This window comes from Varanus komodoensis, unplaced genomic scaffold, assembly GCF_004798865.1.
Source record: "Varanus komodoensis strain SLA01 unplaced genomic scaffold, ASM479886v1 scaffold2, whole genome shotgun sequence".
Lineage (NCBI taxonomy): Eukaryota > Metazoa > Chordata > Lepidosauria > Squamata > Varanidae > Varanus > Varanus komodoensis.
The window spans coordinates 22,770,708-22,787,072 of NW_025335568.1; the positions used below are offsets into that span (position 1 = coordinate 22,770,708).

Here is a 16,365-nt window from a genome sequence, read left to right on the forward strand (position 1 = left end):
AGGGAGACACCAACGCTGCCGTCTGGTCCAGAATTATTGGATGAATTTCAGTTATTGCGGCCCGATGATGTGGACAAGGTGCTTGGATGAGTACGTCCTACCACTTGCCTTTTGGACCCTTGCCCGTCTTGGTTAATAAAGGATTCCAAGCACGGGATTGGAACCTGGATCTTGGAAGTGGTTAATGCTTCTCTGAGGGAGGGTCGGGTGCCTGCCCCTTTAAAGGAGGCGGTAGTTCGACCGGTCCTGAAGAAGGCGTCACTGGATCCAGGGATGGCCGCTAACTATAGACCAGTGGCCAACATCCCGTTTCTGGGCAAGGTGTTAGAGCGAGTGGTGGCGGGACAACTCCAAGCACTCTTGGATGAAACTGATTATCTGGACCCATTTCAGTCCGGCTTCAGACCCGGGTACGGTACTGAATCTGCCTTGGTCGCCCTGTACGATGACCTGTGCAGGGAGAAGACAGGGGGAGTGCGTCCCTGTTGGTTCTCCTGGACCTCTCAGCGGCTTTCGATACCATCGACCATGGTATCCTTCTGGATAGGCTGGCGGGATTGGGGGTTGGAGGCACCGCTTTGCGGTGGTTCCGCTCCTATCTCAACGACCGATTCCAGAAGGTGGTGTTGGGGGACTATGGCTCTGCGCAGGGTTCCATTTTGTCCCCTTTACTGTTCAATATCTACATGAAACCGCTGGGAGAGGTCATCAGGAGGTGTGGGCTGCGGACCCATCAGTATGCTGATGATACCCAGCTCTACCTCTCGTTTTCCACCAATCCAGGTGAGGCAGTGGCTGTACTGAACCGGTGCCTGGCCGAGGTAATGGGCTGGACGAGGGCCAATAAACTGAAGCTCAATCCAGACAAGACGGAGGTCCTGTTGGTTGGCGGTTCGGGCTTCGGAGAAGGTGACCTGAACCTTGTCCTGAACGGGGTTGCACTGCCTCCTAGGGACAAGGTCCGCAGCTTGGGAGTGCTCCTTGACCCGGAGCTTTCACTTGAAGCTCAGGTGACAACAGCGGCGAGGAGCGCTTTCCTCCAGCTTCGGCTGATTCATCAGCTGCGCCCCTACCTGGAGTACGACTGCCTTGCAACAGTGACTCATGCGCTGGTGACTTCCCGTCTTGACTTCTGTAACGCGCTCTACGTGGGGCTACCCTTGAAGACGGTCCGGATACTTCAATTGGTTCAGAATAGAGCTGCCAGGCTGCTGACGGGGACTGGACGTTATGTTCACATGACGCCAGTTCTCCGTCAGCTTCACTGGCTCCCCATTGAAGTCCGGGCCCAATTCAAGGTGTTGGTAATGACCTATAAAGCCCTAAACGGCTTGGGTCCTGGTTACCTGAAGGAGCGCTTACATCCATATTTGCCCAGTCGCCCCCTGAGATCGGCGGGAGAGGCCCTTCTCCGGGAGCCCTCCGTGAGAGAAATTAGGAGGGTGGCTACTCGGAGAAGGGCTTTCTCAGCGGTGGCGCCTAAGTTATGGAATGCGCTCCCCAGAGAGGTCCGCCTGGCGCCGTCGTTATTTGTTTTTCGGCGCCAGGCTAAGACCTTTTTATTTAAGCAACATTTTAAATGCTAAATACAATTGAATTTTATCTGGCCAGGGCGGCTTATTTTATAATGTGTGTTTTAATTAAGATTATTTTATATGGATATTTTAACTTATTGTTTTATCTATGTTGTAAGCCGCCCCGAGGCTTCGGCGAATGGGGCGGCATAAAAATGTTTTAATAAATAAAATAATAAATAAATAAAACCTGCTGTTTTAAATCATTGACCTGGCTCACATGACATCACAAGTCACTGTGGCTTCCTTGCCTTGCGGGGCTCTCATGCCATGATGGGTGGCCAAAATACCCTACTTGCCATGGCTGCTTGCATCACATGAAGCCAGGTGGCAGTGATTGTGTCAAAGTTGAATAAACATTCAACAATCCATGGCTGTTTAAGCATTACTTGAGGACTGCCTAATCTCAAACACACCCCTGCTCCTTGACTTTGCACAACACAACCAACCAAGACAAACTGGGCGCCCATGGGTGCCATACCATCTGCAGCTAAATGGGTTTGCATGACACAACAGCCCACACAGGTAAATTAAACCACAGTTAGTTGCTGTGTTATACAAACAAGCTCATTGACTTGAATACATGAATTATGGTCTGACGAAATAAACTTAATGGCATAATTCTACGAATAAATGGTTCTGATAAGAAATTCAAGTATTACAAAATGACAACAGGATAAGCTGAGCTATTAAGCCAGTTTTTCATACCCAGAAGACTAATATGGATAGTTTGATTTTAGTAACTCTTCTCTTAATCTGTTATTTTTCCCACTTTAATGTTAATATTTATCACAGAAATTGTCTACTTTATGGGGCAGTTTCCATACTTAGACAACTCTGGTGTGAAACAGTTCAAACTGAAGTGGGTTCATACGAGAACTTCAGACCTGCCTTTGGGCTTTGGAGATTGACTTTTACTTTGTAAGGCCAATTTGATCTGTTTCGAACCTTTCTGTAGATATAGAAGAGCTCTCTACTGGTGGTAGAACTCCACTCCTGCCTACGGAGACCAAAGGAAGGACACCTTTGATTTATCTTAACCATAACCAAGAATGTACCAATGTGGGTATTACATCTGTGTACACTTTCATATATTTCAATAAAGTGTAAGAGTTGCACTCCATTAAGAATGAATGTGGCAAATCTAATGCCTCCTGCACAGTTTCTGAGAAGGTTGCTAGAAGAAATAAGAAGCAGAGATGTACACTAATCATATGGACATGTCTTGGTAACAACAAAATATGGAAACAGAAGAATAATTCTTAAGAAGTTTTTTCCTCAGTTATATTTGCATTAAAATATGCACAGTTCCAAAACATTCACCTATCAAAGTGTGCAGTTCTGAAAATGTACATTTGCTTCTCCATATAGTTCCATCCTTAACCTATAAGTGAGGAAAGTGCACATTTTAAGGTACATGCTTGGAAACATGTAAAAGAAAATCAAATAAACTTTATTTGTTTTCTTTTGGAAAAAAAAGTTTAAAAAAGCATTGGGGTGGAAAATGGAGAACCTCAACTAGCTCGAACACTGCTCATTCTTCCATCCCTACTAAGGATTCAACAAAAGTGATAGCCATCAGTTTGGACAGGTTTAGAAGGGAATTAGGCAAATTAAAGGAAGATAAGGCTGTCAACAGCTCGTAGTCCAGATGGCTGTATGTGAACAGGCATTCTGCTGTGTACATCAGTTGTATTCATATTTTGCTTGTGGGTTTCCTATGGGCAGCTGGTCTGGCCAAAATATGAACAAAATGCTGGACTAGATAGACAGTCTGATCTAGCATGTCTCTTTTCATTTTCTTAAGCATCCAGACCAATTCTCCTCCACAACAAGCAAATACAATTTTAAAATTCAAATTTAAAATCCCCTACACCTGTTTGTCTGAAAAATAATTGCCTTCATTTCTTCAGAAGGGACACATACCATGCCTCCAAATATCATTCAAACATAAGTTTTAAAATGGTATAGGCATTGCCTTTAATTTCCCTCAGACACCTATACTTCATAGGTTTATTGCCTGTGAAATTTGCCAATTGTCACCAAATTTCACTCAGTTCTACCAAACAATAAACACATTAACAAAAACTGATTTCCAATCTATGGAGAAAACATTGGCAGCTATAGAAAAATGAACCCAAGTAAGGTTTCACAGTCTCAACTCTGATTCAGAGTGTGGTAACAGTCCAAAGTTCTGAATCAAAGTCCTAAACCATCTTTTCTCTCTGTGCAGCCTCCCAGTGACTATTAGATTTATCTTGCAACATTGCTTCTACATGAATAGAGGAGTGGAGCTGTGTTGCTAGCTCCATTTCCAAGGTTCATGGCATCCTCCGTCCCCAGTGTTCATTTATTAGCTGGAGATACCCACAGGGGAAAAGGCTACTTGTAAACATCTATGTGTGCACGTCTCCCTGAAAATGGATCCTGACAGGGCAGGCTTCCAGCTCCTGGGCAAATTTGCACATGCTGGTTCTCCTCTCCCTAACCCACCATAACAAATAGACATGGAGGAAGGGCAAGAGATGCTGTATGATTGTGGGTGCAGGGCCAACAGCAGAACCCACACCATGGCAATGGTGTGAAGACTCTTCCATGAGTACTAGGTGGAAGGCTACGTTTACAATATCCCTTTGCTCATCTTCTTAATTTTTCAAACCTTGTTCTTTCAATCCTGCCCATGGAGAAATGCAAGAGTTCTGAGAGCATATCAGAGCTGCCACATTCCCAGCATTGCAGGTGTACTGAAAATATAAGTAAAGAAGTGCAGAAAAGAGCTTATACATGCCGAAGAGCTCCTGCACTTGCCAGAAGAAGCTGAACTGTGGCACATGAGACCAATCCTACAACAGGCACGCTGAAGTTACTTGAACAAGATTAAATGCTTAACTGTGCACAGCCATCATTTTCAAGAGGGCACAAATGAGCCAAACTTTCTCTGGATGAACTCAAAGTGTTCTTAGTTGAGCTTTCATCTTCTCAGCAATGAGCCAGACACTTACAAGATATAAATACAGCACACATTTAATTGAAGTCAATGGACCTATATTGATTTACACAAGCTGTCAATCTGGCCCACTGTCTCCTACCTTGTTGCTACTCCAATGTCTCTTGTCAGTAACTGCTATATAAACAAACACAGACTGCCAGGAGTCTTGGAGGAGAAAGCCTTTCCTCTCCCATTATGGAAACTGCTGACCTTTCTGGATCTGGGTGGAAGCTTTGTTTCACATTCTGACAGATGACTTTGTCTAGCAAAGATCTGTGACATGACTTTTGGCACACAGAAGGAAGAAAAGTCAAGCTTAATGGGACAAATTATAGGACTGGGACAGAAAAGCTGACTAGGCTAAGTAATCAAACAATGGTTAATAGTATTGAGGTCACCTTTTCTCCCTTCTCTCCTACATCACCCTTTTCTCCACGAGGACCAGGGAAGCCCTATAAAAAACAAAAATACCTCTATTGGCTTCTGTATATTGATATGTGGGCTTTTATTGTTGTTGTTGTTGTTAGTAGTAGGATAACTGAATTATATGCACACATACGCACACACACCCAGAATGTTGCACCGAGCATGGTGGAATTTTACAAGGCTATAATTTTCAGCAAGATAGCAATACTGAAATTCCCAGATAGATCAAAAGTCACCCCTATTCCTACATGCAGCCAAGCACTAGCAATGTCCAAAGGAAATGCTTCAATAGGGGGGTCACTGGCACTGAACACAGGGATGAAAGAGCAAAAGTTATCCTCTCTCACTGCAAAGGAAATTGTGGAACATGGAATGTCCAATTGCAACTTCTGTTAAGAAATACATTTGGTTGCAATCAACACATGCAATCAGTGTGCTCCAAAAGCTTGGAAACAGGACTGTGTGGGTGCTGCCTACAGTAATGTGTTTGGGTAAGACAACTTCTCATGGTATTTCAACTATTTTAACCTGACACAAACCTTTCCCTTTCTGAGAATTGTGCTTGCATGGTAAAAGAATCTTGTAGGAAGTGCTACATCAAAAGGAGTGTCTTGTGGTACAAACTTCATCTGGTTGCATTTTCCAAGCACCACTGACTACCCATGAAGGCTTCCTCAGATAAAATATATCTGCTTGCACAGAAGTATACTAGCAATTTTCACAGACATCAATCATGTGTTCTAATTAGCACTAGTTGCTGCAGGCACTTATTAGTGGCACTATTTAAGGTGGGGTTTACAAGACTGCTTTCTTAGCAGTGTTCTCTTCACACTCCCAAATGTTATTAATTCTCTTATTCTATCATTATTTAAAATCATACAACAATGCAATGTTTAGTATATACTCTGCATGATTGTCATGCACACCAAATGGGGGAACATGCGCCAAGCATGCAACTAGTACTTGAAACAAATCTTTACCTACCACACAAATAAATGGATGATATATATTACTTACATCAAGGCCAGGTTCACCATCTTTGCCCTATTAAAGAACCATATTAATTGTGTTAAGCTTTGTGACTATAAGCTCAGGTTGTGTAAGATACCTTCCAGAATTATTCAGATGTGCAGCAACTGTACTGTGTATACAACACAGGTGTGCACCTGGATCTTTGGGACTGGTTTAACAATGAGGTACAAAAGCTTTCTGAATGAAGGACAATCATGTTGAAATAGGACACTGTCCAATGGACATTAAGTATAGCGTACAACCCAACTGAATCATCTGAGTCAGATGCGGTGGTGGAATTGCTAATGCTTTCTGTGATTAGCAACAGGCTGAGTGAAGGTCATTCTACTAAAACTTCACCTTTAGAAGTATGTGCATTGTTGGTGGGTGTTTTGCCCTCTCTGAGTTGTGATATTCCACTTGTTCTGAATGGAGTTACATCTCTTCCACATTAGGCACCCACTGATCACTCATACGAACTGGAGATCCAAATAGCAGCCGTGGCATGAATCACCTCTTATCCATCACTGTTACCTACTGATCTTAACCACAGATCAGATTATTATAATGGCTTGTATACAGGTCTGCCAATGAAGATCACTCAGAAAGAGTCACAAAGCAGTTAATAGGGCCATCTGCAAAAATACCTCTAGCTCCAGTGTTTGAAAAGCTTCAGAGATTTCAGTCTGTTTCCAGGCACAATCCAAAGTGCTGATTCTTGTGGGGGTTTTTCACTTCATAAATCTGAGGGCCAAGATTGTCTAAGCACTGATTTTTGTAAGCTGTTTGACTGAAAAACAGGACAAGCATGCTTTGAATAAATAAATAATGGGCTGGATGAGGACCAATGTACTGAAGCTGAATCCAAACAAGAGAGGGAGGAAGTGGACAGGTGGTTCTTATGTCTGGGAATTGGATGTGCAATGTATTCTAATATACACTGTGTCTCCTGATTGCCTTTTTATATTGAAATTATAGACTTGCTGGGACTTTGTTTGGAAGCATTGAAATTATCCAGGAGCTTAAAAACCATGTGTAGGCATATTTGCAAGATCAATGCTCATAAAGAGACAAATCCCATCTAGGACTGCACTAAGATTTTGGGCAGGCTGAGGAAAAAATGCTTAAATTATAATCTCAAAATATTTGCAATTAGATGTACATGTTTGGCCAGCCAGTTTGATTTCGGATCTTGTTTGTGCAATGATTCAGAAAGTGCTGCTTGAGCATGTATAATTGATATTTTGGGTTTTTGTATGTAGGGGCCAGTAGTTTTTCACCTATTTAGAAAATAAGAAATCCATGCAGGAAGGCTCATTTGTCCTCTTTACAAAACATTTATCATTTATTCTAAATGCACAAAATACTCTATCAGACAACTTGACATATATTTATGAATTAATATTTTAATTAAGTGACATGGAACTTGAAGATGTTTGAACAACAGGGAGCAGAAATTTGGCACTCAAAGGTAACTGCCCCAACCCACTGTAGCTGGTTGCAATTGAATCCAATTATTGGTGTCCATCCATCTAGCCCTGTCTACATTGGCTAGGTTCAGACAACAACCCATACTCAAGAGTTGAAAATGGGTTGAGTGTGGATTGTCATTCAACTGTGAGTTTAAATGAGGGTTATTGTGATGTCTGAACTGACCTGCCTTAACAAACCATGGCTTGGTGACCACAAATAACTCATAAAAATCCATGATTTGTTGGCCAGTTATTAATTAGGGATTGATGACCATGGTTTGATAACTTGACTCGGTCAGGCAATTCAATAACCCTTGTTTTAACAACAACCCACAGTTTGATGACAACCTACACTGAACATTGAGTGTAGATATTGTGTTATTTGTACTCAATAACTGACAGAGCTCCATTCTCCAGGCTAACACATAAGAACCTTTCCTGGCCATACCTGGAGAAACTGGGGATTGAACTTGAGTCCTTCTGTATGCAATGCATATACATTATGACTGGGCTATGGCCCTTCTCCCATGAAAGACCACCAAAAAGGTTGTAGTTCTTTTTCAATTAAAGCAGCTCTCCTCCGACAGATGTTTCAGTGGATGGATGCTTAAGGAACATTTAATGAACTTCCACGTGGTATGTCTTTTCTGATATGTAAACAAGGTAATATGGTGTATATGGAGAGGGAAGAATACATTTTCTTCTAAGTGCATATTCTTCTAAGTACATTTTCCAAATCTATTTTAGGAAAAATCCAACTAAATTCATGTTTGTTCTCTGAAAACAGTAGTACAAAAAATTCTCCATGGAAATATTTTCATCCGCACTTGATATGTCAGATAATAGTGAATTTTTTAGTTTTTCTCCACATGTTCAATACACACAAGTACATTTGCAGCTGGAACAAATTATGTATCTCACAATTCCATTGGCACTGAAAATGGGTTGAGTTTGTGTCTGTTACAGAGAAGCATGTGAAAGTTAAAAGTAACCACAATATTTGGTACCTCTGACTACAGTAAACTTTCAAATGATTAAATGTCTCAGCACATTCAACTTTTTGTTCAGGATACTGAATGAATACAGTCACGCATAGGACAGTCCTTAGATTATGGGTTGGATCCTCGAATTCTATGAGCATTATTTTATCAGAGTTTTGTTCACAGAAAGAGTGCTCCTGGCACCTGCTAATGGAGTGGGAAAGTGATTTTCCATTTACTGATTTCCATTCACAGGCTTCTGCAACCTCTAAAAATTTGTTTACGTGAAGCATACTTTTTGGGGGAATGTTACAGAACAGTATGATAGGGGCTGAAGGGAAGAAGAGAAATAGATGAAAATTGTTTCCTTGCTGGATCACAGGCCTTGCATGCAAGGAATGATAGGATCCAACCCATTTTTTTCTATTTTTATTTCTATAAAATCAACCTGAATGTTGCAATATTTCTTCAAAGTAAAGCATTTATCAACATTACTCTGTACTGGATATAATAATATATGTGCATGGAGTTGAAAGCTACTTACATTAAACCAAAAATAATACAATATTTCAATGGTTGTTATTTATCCCATCCACTTACAGAGGACAAAATCAGTTGGCCCAAGGCATTTTGTATAAAACATGGATGCTGTAGTTTTGTGTGTCAAATAAGGAACTGTATCAAATTTGCCCAAAATATAAATCAAAGAAATATAACAACAAAATATTTTGTATAAATGGAAGCTGATCACACTTTTGTACTGATGAGACATTTGAGCTCTTTAAGGAAAGTAACATCCTCCTGATAGATTTCCTTTCTTGCCTTAAATTCCTGCTATTATATTCCAGTGCCCCGAGACAAGTAATAACACATGTAGAGCAGAATGGAAATGGCAGGAGCTGTGCAAAAAGGGTCACCCTTAATTCTGGCTTTTCTCATTGTTGTTAGTTTATGTCAGAACTACTCTATTATTGTAGCACAGATGCATGTGGGAGTATGAATCTGTCTAAATTTGAGATAAGAGATAGCCTCATGAGTGGTGACCTTGTACTACTTAAACTAATTGCATTTCTCTGCGATGAATGGTCATAAAGCACAGTAGGATTTAATCAAGAATTTTCAAAACTGTACTTTTTAAAAGTGTCATGTAACTTACAGGCAAGCCATATGGTCCTCTAGGCCCAGGGTCTCCTATAACTCCTTTTTCACCCTAAAATAAATTATAAAAAATATCCATTCTAAATCGTATGTTTTTAATTTTTCCATTTGATTGATTGATTGATTGGTTTGTCTTATATGCTACCCTTACTGGAAATCACAGGACTATTGTTGTTGTTGTTAGTTGCGAAGTCGTGTCCGACCCATTGTGACCCCATGGACAACATTCCTCCAGGCCTTCCTGTCCTCCACCATCCCCTGGAGTTCACTCAAGCTCACACCAACTGCTTCAGTGACTCCTTCTAGCCACCTCATCCTCTGCTGTCCCCTTCTTCTTTTGCCATCTATTGTTCCCAGCATTAGGCTCTTCTCCAGGGAGTCCTTCCTTCTCATTAGGTGGCCAAAGTATTTGAGTTCCATCTTCAGTATCTGGCCTTCTAAAGAGCAGTCAGGGTTGATCTCCTCTAGGACTGACCGGTTTGATCGCCTTGCTCTCCAAGGGACTCGCAGGAGTCTCCACCAGCACCACAATTCAAAGGCTTCAATTCTTCAGCACTCAGTCTTCCTTATGGTCTAACTGTCACAGCCATACATTGCAACTGGGGAAACCATAACCTTGACTATACGCACTTTTGTTGGCAGGGTGATGTCTCTGCTCTTTAGTATGCTGTCTACTACCTCCATTTCTTCCCCATCTATTTGCCAGGAAGTGAGATGCCAGGAGGACCGGATGCCATGATCTTAGTTTTCTTAATGTTGAGTTTCAAGCCAACTTTTGCGCTCTCCTCCTTCACCCACATCAAGAGGCTCTTTAGTTCCTCTTCACTTTCTGCCATGAGAGTGGTATCATCTGCGTATCTGAGGTTGTTGATATTTCTCCCAACAATTCTAATTCCAACTGGTGATTCATCTAGCCCCGCCTTTCTCATGATGCACTCTGCGTATAAGTTAAATAGGCAGGGTGACAGTATACAGCCTTGCTGAACTCCTTTCTCAATTTTGAACCAATCAGTGGTTCCATGCCCAGTTCTCACTGTTGCTTCTTGACTTGCATATAGGTTTCTCAAGAGACAAATAAGATGGTCTGGTACTCCCATCTCTTTAAGAACTTGCCACAATTTGTTGTGATCCACACAATCAACAGCTTTAGCATAGTCAATGAAGCAGAAGTAGATGTTTTTCTGGAACTCTAGCTTTCTCCATGATCCAGCGTATGTTGGCAATTTGATCTCTGGTTTCTTTCCCTCTTTGAAATCCTGCCTGTACTTCTTGTAGTTCTAGGTCCACATACTGCTGGAGCCTAGCTTGTAGGATTCTGAGCATAACTTTGCTAGCATGTGAAATGAGTGCAATCGTGCAGTAGTTTGAACTTTCTTTGGCATTGTCCTTCTTTGGGATTGGAATGTAAACTGACCTTTTCCACTCCTGTGGCCACTCTTGAGTGTTCCATATTTGCAGAACTGTACATATGAGCTTATCATGTTTGTTCATCACTCAACAAAATGAGAGATATTGAATGGCCTACAGTCACATTTTGAGAGCAAAATTAAATATTAATTTAATATTAAGTCCCTGATTAGATCTCCAAATGTTTTTTAAAAACTTAAATACAGCAGCAGAGGATTGCTTGTTTGTTTGCTTGCTTGATTTCAGAAGCATCAGTATGGAAGCAGAATGGAATTTTTAACAAATATGTGTCTTAAGGTGGACTGACGGGGCCCAGTATGAGGAGTTTCCCTTTCCTTCTTCTCCAGTGCAGCCCTCATTGCATATGCCCCAAATCTCTTCCAGGGGTCCCCTGGACCAGATTTAGGAGAGAGATACCAGGGAATGCCGGGGAACGGGGAAATTGGATCTGCAAGCAGGTGCGTGTTCCACAGGTGGCAAGACATCATTGTATATAATTTACCAACAAATTCTGATTCTTATCAGTGTACTGTAATTTTTGAAATATGTACCTGAATATACAACAATCACCCATTTTAAAGCTTCAAGACAAGATATACAACTACCTCCTAGACTTTGTATTGTCTTTTAGGATAAGATCTCATTCTTACACCCAGTTTAGGTTACTGTAAAATACATGCCCATTCTTTCAAATGTTATTTTTGCTTTATGATATGTTATGAGAGATTAATAATATCAGCAAGAATTCAATAACCTTTTATGCATCGGTGAGAGAAAAGTGCATTTTAACGCATCATTACATTTAAACCTTATAGTGTTCTGTCTGTTTTATTATTGTTTTTGCTTAGATATTATTTTTGTGAAAGTACATTAGCAGACCAACACAAATGCACTACTGCATATATTACTGAGTAAAGGAAATACATTTTCCACAATGTTTAAAGACATCGGAGAAGTTGCTAGGCATGTACTTACTCGGTCTCCTTTTGGACCAGCAGGGCCATGTGGGCCAATGGGGCCATCCATACCCTGAAAATTTAAACATACAGGAGCTGATAAAAAATGTTGACGATTCCTAATGGAAGGTTTATATTTAGCAAAGAATCATGTTTCCTATGAAGGGTTGAGAATATGGACTGGATTTTAGTAGTGAGGCCAACTAAGCTCCAAATCCCTCTGGCAGAATTCAAAATCCCACCTGTATTTTGTTAAATTCCACAGCACTTATTCCCCATATCAATTATATTTATTTTGTAGCTTTAGACTGGCTGATCTATAGAGTTTTAAACAGCAGAGGCAGATTCTTCTAGGCAGAGTTAGGGGTTAAACAAAGGGAGGTAGACAAATAAATTTTTATTTAAATCATGCAGAACGCACATAAAGACCCAAAAGGAAAGATGGCTTAATGGAAGACAGTGTAAATTCACAGCTATGCTCTTCCTTAATGGTTCCATAATTAGAAATCTGGATCCATTTCAGAAGAGCTGAAGACAGAACCATAATAAGTTCTACTACCTTCTAACAGTGCTTAATACAGGTGATCTAAGTTATCAATCTGAGCTTGCTCTGAACATCACACACTGGAGCTTTCTCTTGCTTTAGCCAGAGGGAAAACTGAAAGCCAGATAAAAAGAAGGCTGGACCATACATTGAACTTAAATATCAATTTTGCTAACACTGGTTTTGAAAGATGGATTCTGAAGCTGTGAGCAGATCAATTTACACTGAGAAAAGATAAGGGTGGTGCATTACATTCACATGTCATTTTTTCTGCTTGATGATTTTAGTGAGTATATTCTAGTCTGAACTTGCATCACACCACCTGTCATGGAGCCTTTTAACCAAGTGCACTAGCCATATGTGGCAAGTAGGTCTAGATGGGGCTAGATGCAGTCAAGATTTCACACTGCAAAACCCTATAGTCTAAAGCTTTTTCCCTCTCCAAGACTGCTAGCCCTTCATTACCTTCAAGCAGAACATGAGGTTTCTAGTCATTTTTACAACAGTAGAACCAGCATCACACGATAAACAAGACAAATCTGTCTGGTGTGAAGAGTTTGGAAGTGAGGCATGTAGATTTGGTAGTGTAGTACGACATAGGAACACAAGGGACTCACCCGGGGTCCTGGCTTTCCGTCTAAGCCAGATGCTCCCTGTACGGTTAAGTGGAAGCATAGATGATAGGGATAACACGAAGGACAAGAATGTGAGATTAGTATGTGGTGATGATGAACAAGTACACCTTCTATTTATATACAGAATACACATGGTGACAGGGTTCTGGAAGAAGTATCACAGTACTGCATGAGGTTAGTTATAATTTCTACATAACATGAAGAATCAAATTTTGATTCCCTTTGCTATGGATCTCTCTTAAATTTTTTAGTAGAATTCTTTAATCTTATGAGATCACAATGAGTCTCTAGATGCATTAGTGCTACAAATCTCACATGTTATCCTGGGTTTTTTTGTAAACATACCCTTATTCATAAGTTAGTAAGGGAAACTTATAACATGAAACATAAACAAAGGGAATAAATAATTTAACACAGAAGTCTAATCGTATATTCACAATCAGAATGTAAAGGTGAGGAAAAGGGTGGGGTATCAGGAAAAAACATGGGCTCCTGTGAAAATAGCATTATACTACCTGAAAAACGCCTATACTTTTAACGACTATTTCTGTTTCTTCACTGTTTTTAATGTATAACATTTCTTGTGCAAACAAGTTCAAACTGCTTGTGCAAATTGCTGATTGTTTGCATTAGTGCAATGTTAATCCATTAAAATCAGAGGCTCTTTTACAAATCACTTCAAAACAAAGCGGATTTTGCCCATCTTGTCCAAAACATTTGAAAAATTCATTTTGGCATTCTTGAAAATAGATGACCCCTAGTGGATATTATGTAAAGAAGATAAATCTAGAGCTAACAGATATAAAAAGTTACTGCTATAACCAGAATGGAAGAAGTTAGATGGATTCACTAGAAAAAAACAACATTTTACCATGCCCATCAAGTATTTTAAAAACGTTGAAAAAGGATCCAGGCAAAGTTAGCTATGGTAAGTCTCCAGTGATGTCAATGGAAGAGAGTTAAGTACTTGCTAAATTCCTACTGAATACCCTTCTAAAATGTTCACTTTGGTAGGATTACCTCCCAATTACTGTCTCAATTATTTTAAATAACTTTGACTATTTCCCACTTCACTCTGTGATGTTTTTGCTGAAATGGAGAATTAAAGTATTTGTTTGTATTCAGGGAATTATGAGGCTCCCTGAAACCAAATATTGTTATTCCTCTCAGCACTTATCACTTAATGCAATGTCATGCAAAAATATGTTTCCAATGAATTTTCATTGAAGACATGGAAAAGTACTAGCAACAAATACTATTCAAAATAATAAAATCAGAAACGTCCCCATATCCATGAACAAAAGCAAAAACACAAAATTACATGAACTGGTATCTTATTACTTTAAAGAAATGTTCCAACACTTTGTTATAAACTTTGATTTTGAGCAACATTTATGGAATCACAGGGCACATGCACGCCCACACCACTACAACGATAACCATATATTTCTATATATGGTTATATCTATATATATAGTTAATATCACACAATATTTACACAGTGACATAATATGGAAGATCGGAACCCATAATGCTGTTGACTACAAATAACAAAAAAAAAAAAAGAAAAGAAAAAGGGGAAAACAAGAAACCAACAGCTGACAAAACAGTATGGGATGATACAAGAACAGTGTCTGGATAAAAACAAAACAAGACTGATTTTCTGTTTCAACGTGAAATAGCTTAAATTTGCTATTGAGTAAACCAGAGTTTTTGGCTGAAAATAGAAAGAGAAGTTTGCAATTTGCACTGAAATTGAATAAGTATTTTACTTACTGGAAGACCAAGGGGCCCTCTGTCACCCTTGTGACCTGGTTCACCCTTCAATCCTTTCAGACCATTTAACCCTGGTTCACCCTAAATATAAAAGTATAAATGCTATTTTGGAGGGTGCTGATAGGATTATTTAAGCAGGGACAGAAGAGAGCCAGTCAAGGACATGGGCACAAACCCTTGTTCTTTAGCACAACTGGTTCTGTTGATTAATTTTATTTGTACAATTTCCTCTTCATCCAAATAGTAAAACACATATAGAAAATGATAGTGATTCACATTAAAATAGATATACATAGTAAAACTATCTTTCATATTCATATTATAATTATCTCAACATTCCTAAACAACCTAACTCATTTATAATTGAAATTACTACTTGCTTATTCTGATGGATGCCAAGACTGCTAAATAAATCAGAAAAGGGAAATTTAATTTGACCAATCAAAAGTATGAGCTGCTCAGCGGTGGACTGTGATCCTTGTGTGGCTTCTTCTCATGGTGAACTGAAACACACAGTACTGCTTGGAAAGATATTCTAAACCTTTAAGCATGCCTAATTTACCAGAGGAAGATTGTGACGCACTGGGAAATGTATTTTAAGGAACCATGATTTAACGATCTCCATAAAGCTGATTACATTTATTGCTAATAGAAGTTAATACATTTTCATGCTTATGAATATTCTAGAGATGCTATATTAAAAACCAGATGTTATAGCCTTGCCTAGGCTTTTTGAGAGTATGTCCCCTTTGCGAGGCAACAATCCACTACTGGCTAGTTCTCCTGCTCAAGCCTTGTGGGAGTTATTCAAGAGCATTGCTACCGTCTTCTTGTGTGATGGTGATGGCAATGCCCTCCCTAACATTCAAACCAGTCTCGAGCCTACTTAATTGTCAAGGTCCCCTGGCATAAGAACACTGGCATGATAGCTTTCTCTCTTTCAACTATTTATATAGATAAATATGCAGAGAACTGCAATGCCAGGATTCCATTGCTTTGAAGAAGCTAGCAATTGCTAACAAATAATTACAAGCCCACTTCAAAATTGTAATTCTCAAGATACTTCATGTAAAGCTGGGGCAGTTTAATTAGCTTCAGCTCAGCTAAAAGCTATACTGTGCCTTTCCAAGCATTTAAAGCAAGCTTGGGTAGGAAATGTTCTAAGTATACCGTTTCCTATACCAATCCAACAGTGAATTGAAACACAGCAGTAATACACCAATCCTGCTGAATGCAGGGCAATATAAATTCTAAAGAAGCAGACAAGCCATATACATTTTTATTTTGCCTGAATTAGTACCCTGTAAACCTCAAGTGTTATAATTACTGGGTTTTAAAAGAGCAGTATACGATTTATACCTTTGAGTAGATATGTATAGGATTGCACCAGTAAATCAGTAGGAACAAAAACTGCAAGGTTTAGGGTCTGGAGACTGT

General features: G+C 39.8%; 1 protein-coding gene across 1 annotated transcript in view; it reads right to left on the reverse strand.

Annotated features, from left to right (window-relative positions):
- The window catches only part of COL25A1 (collagen type XXV alpha 1 chain), a 321,936-nt gene that overhangs the window by 8,922 nt on the left and 296,649 nt on the right, over window positions 1-16,365 (reverse strand). Inside the window, exons 31-35 of the mRNA XM_044428504.1 lie at window positions 13,135-13,170; window positions 11,993-12,046; window positions 9,609-9,662; window positions 6,007-6,033; window positions 4,962-5,015 (exon numbers count right to left, since the gene is read on the reverse strand). Of these exons, the coding sequence (XP_044284439.1) occupies window positions 4,962-5,015; window positions 6,007-6,033; window positions 9,609-9,662; window positions 11,993-12,046; window positions 13,135-13,170 (225 nt within the window). The remainder of the gene's footprint in view (window positions 1-4,961; window positions 5,016-6,006; window positions 6,034-9,608; window positions 9,663-11,992; window positions 12,047-13,134; window positions 13,171-16,365) is intronic.